This window comes from Mytilus edulis, chromosome 3, assembly GCF_963676685.1.
Source record: "Mytilus edulis chromosome 3, xbMytEdul2.2, whole genome shotgun sequence".
NCBI lineage: Eukaryota > Metazoa > Mollusca > Bivalvia > Mytilida > Mytilidae > Mytilus > Mytilus edulis.
Window position 1 is genome coordinate 22,867,140 of NC_092346.1, and position 20,037 is coordinate 22,887,176.

Here is a 20,037-nt window from a genome sequence, read left to right on the forward strand (position 1 = left end):
ATTAAAATGTAACAAAAAGTGCTTGTTATCACTGAATGGTAAAGAGTGTTTTAATTTATCAGTTGGTAGTAAAAGTGAATATACATTGTGCATTGTATAAAACAATGATTTAAGTTGATTCAACTACTATTCTGGACAAAGAAAGATAACTCAAATCAATTGAAAATTTCTTGCTATTGCACAATATTGTGCAGTTAGATATTTCTTGATATTGCGCAATACTGTGCAATTGAAAATATTTGCTATTGCACAATACTGTGCAATTGAAGATTTCTTGCTATTGCACAATACTGTGCAATTGAACATTTTTTGCTATTGCACAATACTGTGCAATTGAAGATTTCTTGCTATTGCTAAATACTGTGCAATTGAAAATTTCTTGCTATTGCACAATACTTAATATAATAGTTTTGGATCCTGATTTGAACCAACTTGAAAACTGGGCCCATAATCAAAAATCTAAGTACATGATTAAATTCAGCATATCAAAAAAGCCAAAGAATTCAATTTTTATTAAAATCAAACTTAGTTCAATTTTGGACCCTTTGGTATTTAATGTAGACCAATTGGAAAACGGGACCAAAAATTAAGAATCTACATACACAGTTAGATCCGGCATATCAAAGAACCCCAATTATTCAATTTTTGATGAAATCAAACAAAGTTCAATTTTTGATGAAATCAAACAAAGTTCAATTTTGGACCCTTTGGGCCCCTTATTCCTAAAAACCTGGTTGGACCAAAACTCCCAAAATCAAACCCAACTTTCCTTTTATGGTCATAAACCTTGTGTTTAAATTTCAAAGATTTCTATTTACTTATACTAAAGTTATGGTGCGAAAACCAAGAATAATGCTTACTTGGGCCCCTTTTTGGCCCCTAATTCCTAAACTGTTGGGACCTCAACTCCCAAAATCAATCCCAACCTTCCTTTTGTGGTCATAAACCTTGTGTTTAAATTTCATTGATTTCTATTTACTTATACTAAAGTTATTGTGCGAAAAACAAGAATAATGCTTATTTGGGCCCTTTTTGGTCCCTAATTCCTAAAAATTTGGGACCAAAACTCCCAAAATCAATCCCAACCTTCCTTTTGTGGTTATAAACCTTGTGTTAAAATTTCATAGATTTCTATTCACTTTTACTAAAGTTAAAGTGCGAAAACTAAAAGTATTCGGACGACGACGACGACGCAAGACGACGCAGGACGACGACGCCAACGTGATAGCAATATACGACGAAAAATTAAAATTTTTGCGGTCGTATAAAAAGCAATAACTCTAATTGGAGATCAACTTTCAATTTCCACCAGTAATTTTTTTGTAGATCTTGTTTTGCTGATTAGTTTTGCTATTTCGCGTGTCTACTTTTAAGACATTGAGTATATAAGAATGTGTCCTCAGTACACGAATGCCCCACTCGCACTATCATTTTCCATGTTCAGTGAACCGTGAAATTGGGGTAAAAACTCTAATTTGGCATAGAAATTAGAAAGATCATATCATAGGGGACATGTGTACTAAGTTTGAAGTCGATTGGACTTGAACTTCATCAAAAACTACCTTGACCAAAAACTTTAACCTGAAGCGGGACAGACGGACGGACGAACGGACAGACGGACGGAAGAACGAACGGACAGACGGACGGACGGACGCACAGACCAGAAAACATAATGCCCCTCTACTATCGTAGGTGGGGCATAAAAAGTGTGGAAAACACTCTTAACATTGGATATGATTAATGGTTCTCTAAAATTAGATATGATGTAATACAATGTACAATATCTTTTTTCAAACTAGTATCTCAATTGTTTGTAAAAAATTGAAAGGTCTTTCCTGTAAAAGTGATGTTTTCCTAATGTACTTTGTACGAGCTTTCGTTTGATATACGACAAGCATACCTTCTGAAACTTTTCGCGTTTTAAACTTATTACCTCATTCTCCTTCATTTTTTAGATCGGAAGAATGATATATGTAACACAGGGTAGATAAGCTTTCATTTGATATGCGACAACGCCATGTTCTAAAAAGTTTGATTTTTGCACTTAATAACCCCATCCCACCAATTTTTGGAGGTTGGGAATTTGATATTTCAAATGTACACAGCATGACCTTTCATTTGATATACAACAACCCTATAGTAAAAGAAAATTTATTTTTTGCCCTCAATGACCCCATCCAACCAATTTTTGGAGGACGTCAATTTGAAATTTGAAATGTACGCGTTATGTTCTTTCATTTGATATGCGACAACCTTACCATCTGAGAAATTTGAATTTTTGCACTAAATGACCCCACCCTTCCGCTTGGGATGAAAAAGAGGTTTAAAATTTTCATTTTTAAGCAGAGTTTAATGAGACCTTCAATTTGATATATCAGATGACCCCATTTGACAAAGTGTCAAAAATGATGCAATATCAACGATATAAATAGAAGTTATGAAATTTACAAAGTCAATGCAAAACATGAAAATTTCAAAATGATTTTTTGGTGTTTTTTTTAAATGGAATGTTTTTGGTATTTGGTCAAACATATAACTATGTTAACCTCTTCAATTTCTTAAACATTTTAAGTGGTAAGCTGTTGTTGATTCAGAAATACATGCCGCCGCTCGCAAAATTTCAAACTGCATTATCTCTAAAACGACAGTAGATATCTCAAATCTGTTAAATGGTAAATGATCTACAGTTAAAGGACAACATTATAAAAAAGAATTGGGACAATTTCAAAGTTCACCAAGGTCACAATTAATCATCAAATATATGATGCAATACCAAACTTGAGAACCGGAAATCGTAGAGACATGGGATTACCACCATTCAACTCAGGACCACTTAACCTTTCAAATATCACAACGTCAAGGTCACAGTATAATGTGAAGGTCAAAGTGAAATTTCATCATGACCTGACATTGACCTCAAATTGAAGGTCTTGAATTACTGATCATCTTTGCAGTTTATAGTAGATTGATATCTGTTACCTTTAAAAAGATATACACAAAATACTATACTTTTAAGAATCATCCCGTTGTAACTTTTGAACAGACGGTCGGACACTTTTGAGCTCAGTGTATAAAATGTAGAGCTCGTCGAGAGGAACATTTTATACGCTGTAAGTATGCAGCAAAGTCTTATCGTTTTCCTAATATGTAAGCTTGAAATTGCAGCGTAATTTTTTCTTGCACTCAGTGACCTTTGACTTTGACTGCATATTAAAGGTCACATGAATTAAAGAATATTGGTGAAGGTCCCAAGTCTCTACGACTTCCGGTTCTCGAAATAAAAATTTTCCTAAAATGTATAATTTTTCAAGGGGAATAACTCCTTATCAGGGTAAATAACCTACTAATCATTTATGTTTATTAACATTGCCATCTGTTCCTGTACATGCTGCCATTTTCAATTCTATTCTATCTCTAATACTTTTTAAGGAAAATGCAAAAAAAAAATGTTTCAAGGGGATATAACTCTCAAAGGGGACGATGAAATCCTACACAGCCTCATCTGGTAATACGTCATAATATGATCTATCGATGGTCAATATTTGGTCTTGATGACTTCAATAGAAACGGGGGGAGGGCATGTCAAAAAAATGTTGAAAGAAAAAAAACATTAGAAAAACAATAAGGTCTTTCCTCACGAAGGGGAAAAAGTAAAATCACAAAAATACTGAACTCAGAGGAAAATCAATTCGGAAAGTCCATAATCACATGGCAAAATCAAATAACAAAACGCATCAAAAACGAATGGACAAGAACTGTCATATTCCTGACTTGGTACAGGCATTTTCAAATGTAGAAAATGGTGGATTGAACCTGGTTTTATAGCTAGCTAAACCTCTCACTTGTATGACAGTCGCATCAAATTCCATTATATAGTCACCGATGCGTGAACAAAACAAACAGACATAATAGGTAAAAATGTCAAAAATAGGGGTACAGCAGTCAACATTGTGTTATCATCTTAATCACTATAAAAACAACAAATGTAACGAAGAAGCACAAAAAGGCATACATCAAATTAACATCCTCATTTTGATTATATTATACGATTATATTTGTCTATGTAAAATGCACCCATCAAGGAAGGAGGGTATGGGTACTGGTGTAAAATTGCGCGTTTGAAATTCGCACAGGTAGACATGAAATAATTTTGTCGTTCAAAGTATGTCGGGATGCATAAATACAGTCACGCAAAATAGATATAACAAACACTGACTTAGCAGTTAAAGTAATAATAATAAATAAAATAATAGTGTGGTTCAAAGTATGACGTGATACATAAGTACAGAGTCACGTAAAATGTATATCACAAAAAAAGTTGGTTAACAGTAAAAGTAATATTAATGAATAAAATAATTTTGTCATTCAAAGTATGACAAGATACATAGGTACAGAGTCGCATCATAAAATAATTTTGTCGTTCAAAGTATGATGGGATACATAAGCACAGAGTTACGTCAAAAGGATATCTAAAAAAAAACAGACAACAGTAAAAGTAATATTAATAAAGACAAATAAAAGAATAATATAACACGTAATTAAGATGATAAACAACGTCAGTACGCAAAATCTATACTTCAAGACCATCGTGTATTATTTGTGAAGTTGATACGGAATATTTATCAACAAGTTCTGGGTACCTTCCGATGAACGATGAAAGACCTTAAAAAAAACATTAGAAAAACAATAAGGTCTTTCCCATGTAGGGGAAAGACCTTAATTATAATCAAATATAATTAATAGTTTAAAATATTTTTTCTTTCATTTGTCACAAACGAATATTGATTTGTAACTTATCTATAAAGTGTCAACAACTTTTATATACACAATGTAATGTAATGAAATATATACCTTAATAATTAAAGGATTTCACTTAATAATATTTATATATATATATATATATATATATATATAGCGGATGTGGTCGAGTGGTCTAGAGCGCTGGACATGAGGCTCAGCGATTGGTGCTGTAGTGTATCAAAGGTGTGAGTTCGAATCCCGCTGAGGGACGGACAAAAATTTGTCAGTATAAAATCTAACTCTAACACTGTTTGGTGTAATTTTCAGACTTATATATATATATATATATATATATAGTATTCAGAAAATTAGTTATTACAAAATAACAAACAAACCAACACAAATTTTTTTATTGTCAAAAAGAAATGCACTACGAAATAATTGTGGTCGCGGACCAACTTGTGTAAAATGTTCTTAAAGGTCAATAACTACTTAAGGAAGTTCGCTGCTCAGTTTCAAAATAAATAACTTTTCCATAAAACTAGTATATATTGATAGGGGTTTAATTGAGGAATAAAAAAAAACAAAGAAAATATAGGGGTTAATGTACTTGTTTTCGAGATATTACCTATTGAAATTTTGGCGCGAAAATGTTCACTCTTAATTTTTCATAGCAATATCATTGACCAGTTAAAAGTTCTCAAAAACTATTAAAAAATAAATAAGATTTAATAAGACTTTTAAAAATGGCTTATAATTATACATGTAAAAGATTTATAAAAAGAACTAGAGGCTCTAAAAAGCCTGTGTCGCTCACCTTTATGGACTATGTGCATATCATAAACGAAGGACACAGATGGATTCATGACAATATTGTGTTTTGGTGATAGTGGTGTGTTTGTAGATCTTACTTTACTGAACATTCTTGCTGCTTACAATTATCTTTATCTATAATGAACTTGGCCCAGTAAAAATATTTTGTAAAAATTTACAAAATTTATAAAAAATTATAAAAATAGACTACAAAGGGAATTAACTCCTTAAAGGGTCAATTGACCATTTTGATCAAGTTGACTTATTTGTAGGTCTTACTTTGCTATACATAATTGCTGTTTACAGTTTATCTCTATCTATAGGCCAGTGACTTATTTCAAAAAGACGCTTAGTTAACAACTTTAATGCACCCACCTAACACACGGCTGTGTTATACATAATTCAAAAGCTAATAATCTGTACTTTTTGTTTTGCCCAGTCGTAAAAAAATCGTAGGGTGCATTTTCTGTTAAATCAAGGTCAAAGGTCATGAATAAACATAAATTTTTTACATTCCAATTTTTGCGATTACTAAACAAAAAGCTACTTTTCTAATTCTTGTACATTTAAATTTTCCGAAAGATCATATGAACTTTACATAACAAGATACAATATTTACAAATCAAACAAAAAATAAGAGGTTAAATGCGCAATATTTCCCGAAAATTGAAATTCATTACAAATCCTCAAAAATGAACAATTGTTTGAAAAGCAAAATATATCTTGGGGCATCGATATTTGTACGCTAAAAAAATAGAAAAATGTATATGTTTTTGGTCAAGGAATATTTGTTTTGTAGTTTTAAAAAGCAATTATCACCGTAATTATTGTTCATAGAACAGTCTTCTTTTGAAGTGTTTGCAGGTGCCTAAAAATTTGCCATCTGCAAATAGCGATCATTTTGTTATTCTATGTTAAGATAGCACATCGCTATTTGTCAATATCATGGAGGAGAACGATTTTTCATAATAAAAGAAGGGGTATTTAAAGTTCGAAAAGAATATATACGAGCTAATTGAGGTAAAACTATGTTTTTTACGAAGTCAAACTTTTTTACTTTTTGTAATCATGTTTAAATAGGCAAAATTGAAACAAGTAACCTTGTTTAGAAACACTTGGTTGTCTAAAAGCGGGATGAATAAGAGATGCTTTGAGTATTCTCAACATAAGCTTTAAAAATATAAATGCAAGTCATTGTGTATGTAAAACACCATGAGCAGTTGTGAAATAAAAAAATGAAAAAGTTGAATACCCTTTTTTAAGATCATTAACTGTATAAGGCAGTGATCGTTTTCATGCTGTGCGTTTGTTTTTGTAGCAGTTCAGTGTTTCTGTTATTCCGTTGTGTTCCTCTTATAGTTGATGCCTTTCCCTCGGTTTTGGTTTGTGACCCGGATTTGTTTCAGTTACTAGTAAATTGATTGATGACTATTGAATAGCGGTATACTATAGTTATCTTTATTTAATATATTCATGGTGAGCAGTTATGCACTATCACGAAAATTGTGATAGTTAATGCAAGCTCTGGAATATTATATCAACTTCAGTGGAGATATATATTCCACAAGAAGATGCCTCAAAATCGCGTTACAATTGGTCAAGTGTTTAAATAAAGAGTTTTATTTAATTTTGCGGGCAGTACGTCGACTGAGCATGCAAAGACAAATTTAGGAAATACAAAACCCTACATTTATACGTCATATCATAATTATTTCCAACTTGTTATTGTTTCAGAGGAGTTGAGGCTCATTGCAATTAGTCTCCTCCTTTAGTAGTATAGATATGCAGGCGTTGCTATATAATGTTACTACATAAAAATGAAAAGTTTATAATTGGGTAGTAAGAAGTGTTTTTATGGGTTGATTTATGGTCATCTCTTTTGTCTCTCAACCAACACTCATCGTCAATTTCAAGATACGTGATAGAGTAAACTATATCTGTTGAGTCTTTTATTTTCAATTTCAATGGGAAAGCCGAGTCCAAAATTGTCACAAATTTGCCACTATTCAGTGAGATGACATCATCTATAGAGTGAAAAGTATAGTTTCAAGATAATGGTAGCTTCTTTTCAGTCGTCATCAGAAGCTTTTGCATGAAGTCATCATTGTATAAAAATGAACAAGTCATTCAAGCTAATCAGGAAGTCTCGTTGTAAATAGAATCATTGCGTATTAATGGACTTTTTTTCTTCAAAATTATTCTCATTTGATGAATTTATGCATTTAAACAATGAACAACGCAATTTAAGCAATCAAGAAGTAAACTTCTATAATATGTGTCAACTGGTTTTTTAATTCTTTGAAATTTCAATTTTCATCATCATCTTTTTTTTTTCTTCTTTTTTTGGTCTAATTTCTTTTTTATGGTTCACATTAAATAAATAAAAAGTCTTCTCACTACTACATCAATATTTATAATGAAGCTACCAATCAAACAATAAGAAAAGTCGAAAGATGTTTATTTCAGTCTGGTAATTACAATGCAGATTGCAATCTCTTAGTTTCGCCCCATTTATTTCAAGCAGTAGTATGATTCGTGCGTATATTTTTTTACTTTGAATTTTTCAGATCCTTAAGAATTTGTTTATTAAATCTAACATTGACCACATACAATGTTTAGATAGGAAGAAATGCTTAAAAGCTGTTTTTTTTCGCAGATGGCGTTATTTAGGGCAACTGTACGAGTTATGCTTTGCTGTTCGATTAGAAGTAAGCATAGGAAATTTATGATGTCAAAAACTTCTTTGATAGTTATTTCAGTTATTTCAGGGTTTTACTTAGTTTTAAGGGATTAGCATTTGCACCAGAAAGAAAAAAATTGGGTATTCACACATTTTGTAAACTTTTACTCAAATTTCAGGAAACATGTGCTGTCTATCAAAACACGCTTTAAATATTTAAAAATGCATTTGATTAATGACTGTTAATCTCTCTGCTAAAAGTTTAAATTGTTTGCATATGTGAATTTAGTATATAAAAGTCATATTATGCAATCAAGCTGAAATATTAGAAAATATGCACTTATTCGTCCTTGGCTTTTGATCTTGTTTTGACATAAACTGTACGATTTTTTTACGAATGGGTAAAACAGATAGTACAGATGTGTAGCTTTCAAATGATATATAATTTAGCCGTGTGTTAGGTGGGTGCATTAAAAATTTAATTTTATGATTAAAGTCACTCGCCTACTATAATAATATTCAAGATAATAACCAAAAGCTGCAAAATTTTCTTAAAATTACCAATTGGGAGCAGCAACCCAACAACTGGTTGTCCAATTCATTTGAAAATTTCAGGGCAGATAGGTATTGATCTGATAAACAAGTTTACCCCCTGTCAGATTTGTTCTAAATGCTTTGCTTTCAGAGAAATAAGACAAAATCTACATTTTACCCCTATGTTCAATTTTTAGCCATGGCGGCCATCTTGGTTGGTTGGCCGGGTCACAGGTCACATTTTTTAAACTATATACCCCAATGATGATTTTGGCCACGTTTGGTTAAATTTGGCCCAGTAGTTTTAGAGGAGAAGATTTTTATAAAAGATTACAAAAATGTACGAAAAATTGGTAAAAAAAAGACTATAAAGGGCAATAACTCCTTAAGGGGTCAACTGACCAATTTGGTCATGTTGACTTATTTGTAGATCTTACTTTGCTGAACATTATTGATGTTTACAGTTTATCTCTATCTGTAATAGTATTCAAGATAATTACCTGTGACAAATGGTAAAATTTCTTTAAAAGTTACCAATTGGGGGGAAGCAACCCAACAACTGGTTGTCTGATTCATCTGAAAATTTCAGGGTAGATAGATATTGACCTGATAAACAATTTTACCCCTTGTCAGATTTGTTCTAAATGCTTTGCTTTCAGAGAAATAAGACAAAATCTACATTTACCCATATGTTCTATTTTTAGCCATGGCGGCCATCTTGGTTGGTTGGCCGGGTCACAGGACAAATTTTTTAAACTAAATACCCTAATGATGAGTGTGGCCAAGTTTGGTTAAATTTGGCCCAGTAGTTTCAGAGGAGACGATTTTTGTAAAAGTTAACAACAATGGACGACGACGACGGAGGACGGAGGACGAGACGCAAAGTGATGAGAAAAGCTCACTTGGCCTTTGGGCCAGGTGAGCTAAAAATAGATTAATATCTAAAACAAAAAGAGTTCACTTCATCCAAAAAAAAATAACATATAGCACTCAGAAAAATTTTGAAACAATTAACCAAAGGAAAGGGAACAAATCCAAAATACTCTGCATTACACGGTTAGATTCAGCTGTCAGCATATAAAAGAAAACCATATGTACAATTTTTGTTGAAATCATAAAAAGTTTAATTTTGGACCCATATTTGGACCACTTGTAAACTTGGCCGATAATCAAAAATCTAAAACATGTTCAGATTAAGCATATATATATCAAAGAACCCTAAGAATTCAATTATGTTATAATCAAACTAAGTTTAATATTGCACCCTTTGGACCAGCCGTACTTAATATAGACAAATTTGAAAACGGGACCAGAAATAAAAAAATCTAAATACACAGGTAGATTTATAGCCATATCAAACAACCCCAATAATTCAAGTCTTTTAATGAAATCAAACAAAGTTAAATTTTGGACTCTTTGGTCCTCATTATGGACCAATTAAAAACAAACCCAATTATCCAAAAACTTTATACACGGTCAGATTCAGCATATCATATAATCAATGTTTGTGGATATAAAACAAAGTTTAATTTTGGACCTGATTAGGACCAACTTGAGAACTGGGTCCATAATCAAAATAGATATAGGAAGATGTGGTGTGAGTGCCAATGAGACAACTCTCCATCAAAATAACAATTTATAAAAGTAAACCATTATAGGTCAATGTACGGCCTTCAACACGGAGCCTTGGCTCACACCGAACAACAAGCTGTAAAGGGCCCCAAAATTACTAGTGTAAAACCATTCAAACGGGAAAACCAACAGTCTAATCTATATAAAACTAGAGGCTCTCAAGAGCCTGTGTCGCTCACCTGTATTTACAGATGCTTTGTAAATCATGTCAAATAAGGTTAAAACATAATAAAGAGTATTAGATATTAGATATTATCAGATACTATAATGATATCTAAGATAATAGCGTAAAATTTCCTTAAAATAACCAATTCAGGGACAGAATCACAACAACGGATTGTCGAATTTGTGGGCAGATAGATCTTAATCTGATTAACATTTTTACCCCCTGTCAGATTTGCTCTAAATGCTTTGGTTTCAGAGACGTAAAAATCTACATTTTATCCCTATCGCCAAGTGATGGGAAAAGCTCACTTGGCCCTTTGGGCCAAGTTAGCTAAAAAGAATGACCAACGTAGATAAAAGTATCTTGTCTAAGGTAGGGATAAATCCTACTTTGACGAGTTTGTAAAGGATCACTCTGATTCAAACAAAAAATTCCATGAAACTGACATTATCAAGATGCTTGATTTCTTGATTGACAACATATTTGTTATGTTCGGAGGACGTGTCTTTCAACAGACTGTCGGCATTCCAATGGGGACCAATTGTGCCCCTCTTCTTGCCGACTTATTTCTTTATTATTAAGAGGCTGACTTCATACAGGAACTTCTTAGGAAGAAAGATAAGAAGTTAGCAATATCCTTTAACTCTACTTTCCACTTTCACTAAATAATTCAAAATTTGGTGACCATGTTCAACGCATCTATCCCATCTAACTAGAAATAAAGGATACAACAGATGCAGTTAAGTCGGCCTCATATCTTGACTTACATCTAGAAATCGACAATGAGGGTTGGCTGAAAACAAAACTTTACAACAAAAGAGATGATTTCAGCCTTCCAGTTGTGAACTTTTCATTTCTAAGTAGCAACATTCTAGCAGCAACTGCATACAGGATATATATCTCCCAATTTATACGATATTCCCGTGCTTGTATTTCCTATCATGATTTTCTTGATAGAGGGTTGCTACTTACAAGGAGGCTAGTAAACCAAGAGTTCCAAATGGTGAAGTTGAAATCATCCTTTTGTAAATTTTACGGACGCCATCACGAGTTGATTGACCGTTATGGAATAACTGTTTCATAAATGATATCAGATATGTTCCTTACGTCGTAACTGCCATCCCCTTCCCTTTTATGAATGTGACCTACCGAATTAAGACTATTTACAGGATTTGTTATAACATAAGCAACACGACGAGTGCCACATGTGGAGCAGAATCTGCTTACCCTTCCGGAGCACCTGAGATCACACCTAGTTTTTGGTGGGGTTCTTGTTACTTATTCTTTGGTTTTCTATGTTGTGTCATGTGTTCTATTGTTTGTCTGTTTGCCTTTTTTATTTTTAGCCATGCATTTGTCAGTTTATTTTCAATTTATGAGTTTGACTTTTCCTCTGGTATCTTTCGTCTTTTTTTTTAGTGATGCCCCCAAAATTCAAACCGGTCTGTGTTTTGCAGTTAAGTATTGTGTAAAAGTGTCATTACATTTGGTTGAGGCAAACTCAAGTTAGTGAACAGAGGCCAGTTTTGAGACGTACAGACGGACAAGGGTTAAACTTACTGTTACCATAATGATGTCATCACAAACTTTCAATGCCTCTTTTATGGGCGGCAGTTCCGTCATATTACATTGTTTGTGTATCAGAACAATTATTATTTAGGTTTAAAATTAATTACCTGTGCTTTCTGGACATTTATATGGAGTATCAAGTTCACAAATTTCACTTTCATGAATTCGAGGTTCATTTTCACTGAAGATTTCTTTATGAATATCAGAACTTCTTTTCATAGGATAATGGTCAAGTCTTGATGTCAACCTTTTTTTCATATCCTGAAAGTAGTAATTAAACAATATTAACAAGTTGATACTTTATCTCATCGTTTTAATTTGAAGCAAACATTCATCTCAGTTTATGTACTGTGATTCCATTTATTTTCGTTAATTGAGGAGATATTCTATTTTTATGGATATTTGATTAAGTGGTTTTCTCAAAGTCATCTGAATTCAGAAAATGCGAAGTCAAAGCCATTGTGACAACTTTTCATCAAAGAACAAATAACATATATATTAGCAATCTAAGAGCATGTAACAGTCTACAACAAGAAGAAAAACCCAAGCTATAAACCCCAAACATTGACAAAATGTAAAACTATCCAAACGAGAAAACCATCAGCCTGATAAATGTCCGCAACAACAAGCAAACAAAAATCTGGCCATAGTACACGGATTCCCCATTCACACTTTCATTTTCTATGTTCAGTTGGACGTGAAAGTTTGACATCTAAATTAGAAAGTTCATATCTTAGGGGACATTTCTACTACTTTTCAAGTTGATAGGACTCAAACTTCATCAACAAGAGGCTGTCAGAGTGACAGCAAACCAGATTCCCTGCAGAGGTCGAATGCTGAACAGTTGAGCATGTATTGACACTTCATTTATGCTAAAAACAGCTCTGAATTTGGATTGTGATTGAATATTTGACATAGAATAGGTTTTTGACACAGTATGAATGTGGTCAAAGAACTGAAAAATTGGAAATTTGACATTTATCTACTTGTATTATGGTCCACATTCTTCTAAATCTAGGTACATATTCAGAATCAGCATATCAAAGAACCATAAGAATTCAATGTTTACGGAAAATAAAATAAATGGAAAATGCGTCTCCATGGACACAGATGATGTCCCCGCTTGCATTATAACATTATAAAGGGACATAACTCAAGAATGGTAAAAGTGACGCTACCCAAGTTTGCACTTGATCTGAGTATTATGGTAATAAGTAATGTGTATAAGTTTCATAATATTTGGTTTAGGCAAACTAAGTTTCAAAACCGAAACTAAAAATTTGGCAGTTTTTTCGATTTACCGGTATAAAGGGGCATAACTTAAAAATGTTTAAATGAAACTACCAAAATTCAACTTGATCTGTGTTTTAATTTGTGGTAATAAGCATTGTGTATAAGTTTCATAACATTTGCTAAGGCAACTTAAGTAAGAGAACGGAAACTAGAGATTTTGCAATTCTTCCATTTTGAAAGGGGCATAACTTGGTCAGCATCTCATTAGGAACATTCATGATATGTTTGGTTTCCATCCATTCAGTGGTTCTCTAAAAGAAGACATTTGTATGTATTTCCCATAGGGTCCTATGTTAAACTAAGTATCCCACTGGCGGCCATCTTGGAAGATAGATCGGCTACAAAGTAACAACACTTGGTCAGCAAGTCATAAGGAACATTTATGCTATGTTTGGTTTCATTTCATTCAGTGGTTCTCTATAAGAAGAAACTTGTATGTCTTTACCATAGGGTCCTATGTTAAACTAAGTCCCCCACTGGCGGCCATCTAGGACGTTGGAATGGCGACAAAGTAACAACACTTGGTCAGTATCTCATTAGGAACATTCATGCTATGTTTGATATCATTCCATTCTGTGGTTCACTAAAAGAAGACATTTGTATGTATTTTCTGTAGGGTCCTTTGTTAAACTAAGTCCCTCGCTGGCGGCCATCTTGGATGATAGATCGGCTACAAAGTAACAACACTTGGTCAGCACCTCATAAGGAACATTCATGCAATGTTTGGGGTCATTCTATTCAGTGGTTCTCTAGAAGAAGTTCAAAATGTAAAAAGGTAACGACGACGACGGACGCCAAGTGATGAGAAAAGCTCACTTAGCACTTCGGGCCAGGTGAGCTAAAAAGGCATATTTTTATGGCTCTGACGTGCAGAAGGGGAAGATATTTTCTATACATGTTTTTTGTAAAATGTGAATTTGATTTTTTTCTGCATTTTTTAACCTAATTGGATAAGCTTTTGATTAAATGTAATACAAATCATGTATCATCCAATCAGAAACTGTATAGAGTATAGAATTCTATTCTGAGTACCATCAGAAAAATTTGCAGCTAAAATGTCAACAAATAATTGCGCTCTGATAGCCTATAGATAAGACTTTTCTTATCTACTTTAGAGATTAATCATTAATATAATACAAGAATGTAAATACTAGTATGTAAATATGTACTTACGAAATGTTTATCTTCAACATGCACTGATTGAAGATTAAGATAACTGACAGGAGCAAATGCATCATTTGAATGAATAACTTCTTCTGAAGTGTCACTAAATATAAATAATATACATACAGTTTGTGATGTTATAAACAAAGTTTATCTGTGCGGTAGTTGGTTAACATTCACATAAACAGTTCATTTTAAGCCTATCAATATTAAAACACTGGAGTAAGATGTCAACATAGGGTTTTAAATAAGACCCTGTAAATCTCAATGTAAAAAAGTTGAGGGGAAATAAACAAGGACTACCAAAACTGCAATTAAAATTTAAATTTTTGAGTGTTTGCATTTTTTCAATATTTTGGTTCATGATTTGTGATTAGTTATTGGCCCATACTGACATCAAATGCTTTAAATAAAGAAGGTATATATATAAATATTTATTATATCTACAAATGAGCTGTTAAATGGGCACAGCTGTCAAATTCATGTCCACCAATTCACCTCAAATTTCATATTTGGCTGATAACATACTAAAACGTATATCCACAATGAAGTTTTTTTTAAATATGTTGGTTGGTAGACGGGGTCATCAGACGCATTTTAATTGTGGTCAAGTTAAGTTGAATTTGTCTACGTAGTTTAAGAGGGGAATACGTAAAAGATCACAAAAATTTACCTAAAATATTTTTATAAAGGGCTGATACAACCACAGTTGTGTACAGTTGGCGCTTTGGACAAAATATTCCAGCTTCTTTCTGAATTTGGATTGTGATCAAAGTTTTGAAGTAATATAGGTTTCTAACACAAAAAAAGGTGAATCTTTAAAAAATATATTCCGCAATACTGTGCAATTGAAGATTTCTTCTTAAAACTTTTCAAAATTTGAAATCTGAAAATTTTGGATTTTTTTTATCCCATTTAAAACCAGGTGCTCAGCAGGGCACAGCTTTATACGACCGCAGAAGTCAAGCCCTGAAAAGTTGGGGCAAGTATGGACACAACTTTCAAGCTTGATACAGCTCTGAATTTAGATTGCGATCAAATTCTTGACATAATATGAGTTTCTGACACAAAACAAATGTAAAGATCTTAGAAATCTATTGCGCAATATTGTGAAATTAAATTCTTTTAACATTTCAAAAATTTTAGAAATTTGAAAAAAAAATTGAAAACTACCCCCCTCCCCCAGTAGTGTAAAAATGCCGATTCTGCGGCACTTTCCATTTTTAAGTGAAAATCTAGCACACATCCAAATTTAGATTTTTTACAATGTAAACGGACCAGCATTCCAATTAGTTTAAGGGTAAATACAAATATGGCTTTCGCAAACAATGGTAGAGGCACATTAAAGGGATGTAATCCTAGGGTAGAGTTCAAAAATCACAGACAACGATTTTATCAACGATAATGTTTTTGAGGAAAAGGCAAACGAACAGAACCTGGAAACCCTGAAATGGAAGGAACTCCCAATTGGAGTGATTTATAATATCCTGAAAGTGGTAGAAGTAGATTGGAAGTTTGGGAGGAGTAATAAGATTCTCACCTTGAAAAACAGAGAAGGAGAAACGACAAGGTTGTGGGCTTGCAGTATACTGAACAGAGAGAAGGAACCTTTGGAAGGAGCCTTTGTGAGAAGTACAGGCTTAGAAGTCAGCAAAAAGACCAAACAGGAGTACTTTTCTTGCAACCTTGTGAGAAAGTAAGTAAAAAAAAAAAAAAAAAAAAAAATAATGAGCCGGGTGGGGTACAAAAAAAATTTCCGATCTGACATTTTTGCCGGATTGGAAAAGTTTTTTTATGCTTGAAACGGAGCACATCATGAAGTAAAGCAGAATGGAGTACATCGTGAAACGATGTGTGGAGTGAAGTGTAACGGAATGATGTGTGACCTTTTTTTTTACGGCGCATGCACATTAAGGTCCTCACTCAAAGTGGTGGAAGGTTGTCGGAACTTATCTTTTTTATTGTAGTATTTTTTGAGGCAGGTGGTGATTTTTCCAAACTCAGCATCATCAATTTGTTCATCATCAGCCAAAGCAGTACTTATACATTGTTCAACCAAAAATTTTGTGGACTGTGCCAATTGCAAGGTGTCGTGGTGGTTTTTTTTTCTTTTTTATGATACGCCTTAAGATTAGTGTGATTACCATCACGCAAGTGGCACTCAAGCAAGCAAGGGATCATAGGGGAAGGGAGGTTATAATACCTTTACAGGTCAAAGCTGAACCCATGGTGCAGCTGGTCAACACCAAACTGCCCACAGAACAAGCACCCAGTGCTACAGATACAACTTTGTCCAGACGTTTGTAGATCTTCAAGGTATGTTGATACTTATGAATATCCGTGTTGAGTTGGTCTTCCATACATTTGACTCCGGTTTGTTGGTATCCAGAATTTAAATCATCCATTTATTTATAGGAGCATACCGAGGAGGGGAATATTTTTGAAGGGGCTGTTAGCACCTAAGATCAGACCAGTTCCGTCGTGGAATTGCTGACCACGCTTTAAGTAGAGTCCATTACCATAGGTGATCCGGGCGTTTGAAGGTTTGAGGTAGAGACCTTTGTCACTAGGTTTCACGGTGCAAACGCATCCACCACGTTGCAGGTACAATCCAGACCATAAGGCCTTGTTGACGGCTACACCACCAAGACCACTCAAGGCTCCAACACCCAAGGCGGGTAGAATGGTTTTTGCTAACATGGGGAGTGCCCTCATTGCCAGCCCCGCCAACATGGGTAGGAAACCACCCACCTTTTGCATGTTTTCCTTCAATTGGGTCGCACTCAACTCTAGGACCATGCCACCAGTACCCTTCTGTAGGAGCTTGGCGATCTTTTGAACCTGGCGGGTGGTGAGCCACATCTTATGTTCGCCTCGCAGCTTTGCGTGGGACAAATGAATGGAGAACGGACAACCTTTTTTAGCCGCCCGTTGTAGTTTATCAGCTTGACCTTTTGTCAAGTTTATACCATGTTCGTGATAAGTCATTTATTTATACCTCACGAAGATGAAAGCGGATGGTGAGATGTTCACCCCTGAAATCGATGGGTCTATCGTCTTGATCGGTGAGATATGTTTGCATGCGATTGATGTTTCGCAAGGTCACTGGCAAGTATACTAGATTTTTATGGTTTTGAATGATCTTCATACCAGGACCGTCTGCGGGAAAGAAGCTGTAGATGGTAGACTGCTGTGTACCATTCACATAGCTTCCATGCTGTTGATGCTGATGATATTTACAATGTGTTCCCCTTCCGTATAGCCGTTTGTGATCATATTGAACGTGTAAATCTGCCGCTCGAATCCCAAGACAGTGTTGATGCTATTGACAACGTTGAAGTCTACTTGATAGTGTCTGGCGAGGGTCAGCGTTGCTCTAAGGGTCGCCCGATTGGCATCAATGATGATCTACATTTTGTGTTTGTTGAGCCGTAGCCGCCGCTGGATCTCATTGTTGATGTCTTCGATGTCATAGGAACCTGTAATCAATGCGATGGGAAACCAGTTGGCACCATCGTCGGGGGAGTAGCGGAAGGAATTGATACCTGTATGGATGTTTGGGATGGAGTTATAGGTTACCAGGTTTACCAATGCCATCTCGTAGGCCTTGGATTCCTCGAGTTGTAGCGGGGGGTTGAACCGGGTAAGGATTTGGCTATCGTTTCCAGAGACGATGAAGGAAAACCCATGCTTGATGTCGGTGTTATTAGCAATTTGCTGCAATAATGTGTTATCCATTTATTTATGGTAGACCATTGTCACATAATTTTGCTTCCACTCTTCGATACCGTCATACTGCTCCTTGGGCTGTTTTCCAGCTTTCACCACGATTGCATCGACTTCGGCGGGACGACTGGCAAAGAGGAGTTGTAGGTGAATTTTATCCATTTACTTTTAGTACACAACGTTCATCTTCTGACCGTCGGATTCAAACTGTAGGATTCTGTCGGAAATGACAAGTGCAAACGCTTCTGTGTTGGATGGAACATTACGGGCGAATTCGGCTCGGATCTGAATATCCACCGTGGATTCTTTGAGACGCTCAGACTGATGACTCACATCAATCACAAACAAGGTGTACAAGTCGATGAAATCGAAGGGATTAATACCACCATTACTGAGCAGACTGTCCATGTTATGGAATTTCTTTCTGAAGTCGGAGGCCTCTTTGAACACTCTGGCGATTTTATTTTCGTTGAAAGCTGCATTATAGTTGACTGCTGGATAACGTTCAGTGTTGAGGGTGACATGGATATTTCGCAATCGACAGTGATCGAACACGGAAGCATTATGGGTTTGGTTACTACTTTTGTTGATTTGGAAGGCAATAATGTTATATCTAGGCTTTTCGCGACCACTCTTGGCAGCTAGGCACCAGTTAAACTGTGAAGCTTGGGGAACGTCTATGGAATCGCACAGTCTCATGCGAAATCCACAGTGGATCTTGGATTTACTCTGGATGGTTTTGTACAGTTACATCTTATTTTTCTCTGAGGGGGTGACGTGAGGAACAAACCACGATAGTTTACTCAGGACGATCTTTGCCGGATCGTTGACGGTAGCTGCTCTCAGAATGGCATTAGCATTTGAAGCACGAATGAGTGAGAATTCGTGCCTGAACCCGTACACTATTTTGTTGTAATCATCTGCGAATCCAAAAATATGTTTTAGGGGAATGGCAAACGAAAACGATCCTTTGTTGGTGAGCTTGGTAATAATGTATCCATGACGGGCTGCAAATCCAGTGTTTTCAGCCTCAGCATCGGTGGAAGAATCCTTATACCACAGTTGGATGAGACCCTGCGATTTTGGAGAAGTCGTCGGGGTAGGTTAACATTCCCAGCATAGTGGTGGCGATGTCGGGGTCGTTAATATGTTCGATCTGCTGACCGGAAAGCCTGTAACTGATGCTCCTAAAGAGATACATGATACCATTATTGGTGAGCGACACAAGATCGCCATCGGCATATGCTGTGTCATCATTCTTGAGAAGTCGACCTTCCACCACGAGATAACTTTCGGCGGGGTGTAGGAACAAATCCTAGGTTTCGATGTTGATTCGGATTTCAGCACCGGGATTGTTCAGTTTGGAACCGGCTTGAGGTTCGTATTCTCGAACCTAATATTCCTGGAGACTTTCGTCGAAGGTCAACCCTTCGGTGATTGTAAGGATGTCAGACATAATGTATTTATTTATAGCGTATGACGAAGTCGTGGATGGTTTTGATACCAGAGCCGGAGATTAGATTGTTTAACCGAACTTGCTCTGGCTTCTTGTGTTGAACACTAGGCTGTTGAGGGGTTTTACTACAGGCGGGTCACTTTATCAACCACATGGTCGACGGCTTTGGAGGCCCCTTTTTCAACACCTTTTAAGGCCGCATTGGTGGTAGCACTTACGGCCTTACTTCCTAGGGTTTTGGTGGCATAGGAAGTAAACATGTGC

General features: G+C 35.1%; 1 protein-coding gene across 2 annotated transcripts in view; it reads right to left on the reverse strand.

Moving 5' to 3' along the window:
* Positions 1–20,037, reverse strand: part of LOC139514224 (uncharacterized) — a 145,624-nt gene that overhangs the window by 43,752 nt on the left and 81,835 nt on the right. For both annotated transcript variants that reach the window (XM_071303076.1, XM_071303077.1), the window contains 2 exons: positions 14,601–14,694; positions 12,242–12,395 (listed from right to left, as the gene is read on the reverse strand). In XM_071303076.1, coding sequence (XP_071159177.1) covers positions 12,242–12,395; positions 14,601–14,694 — 248 coding nt within the window. The remainder of the gene's footprint in view (positions 1–12,241; positions 12,396–14,600; positions 14,695–20,037) is intronic.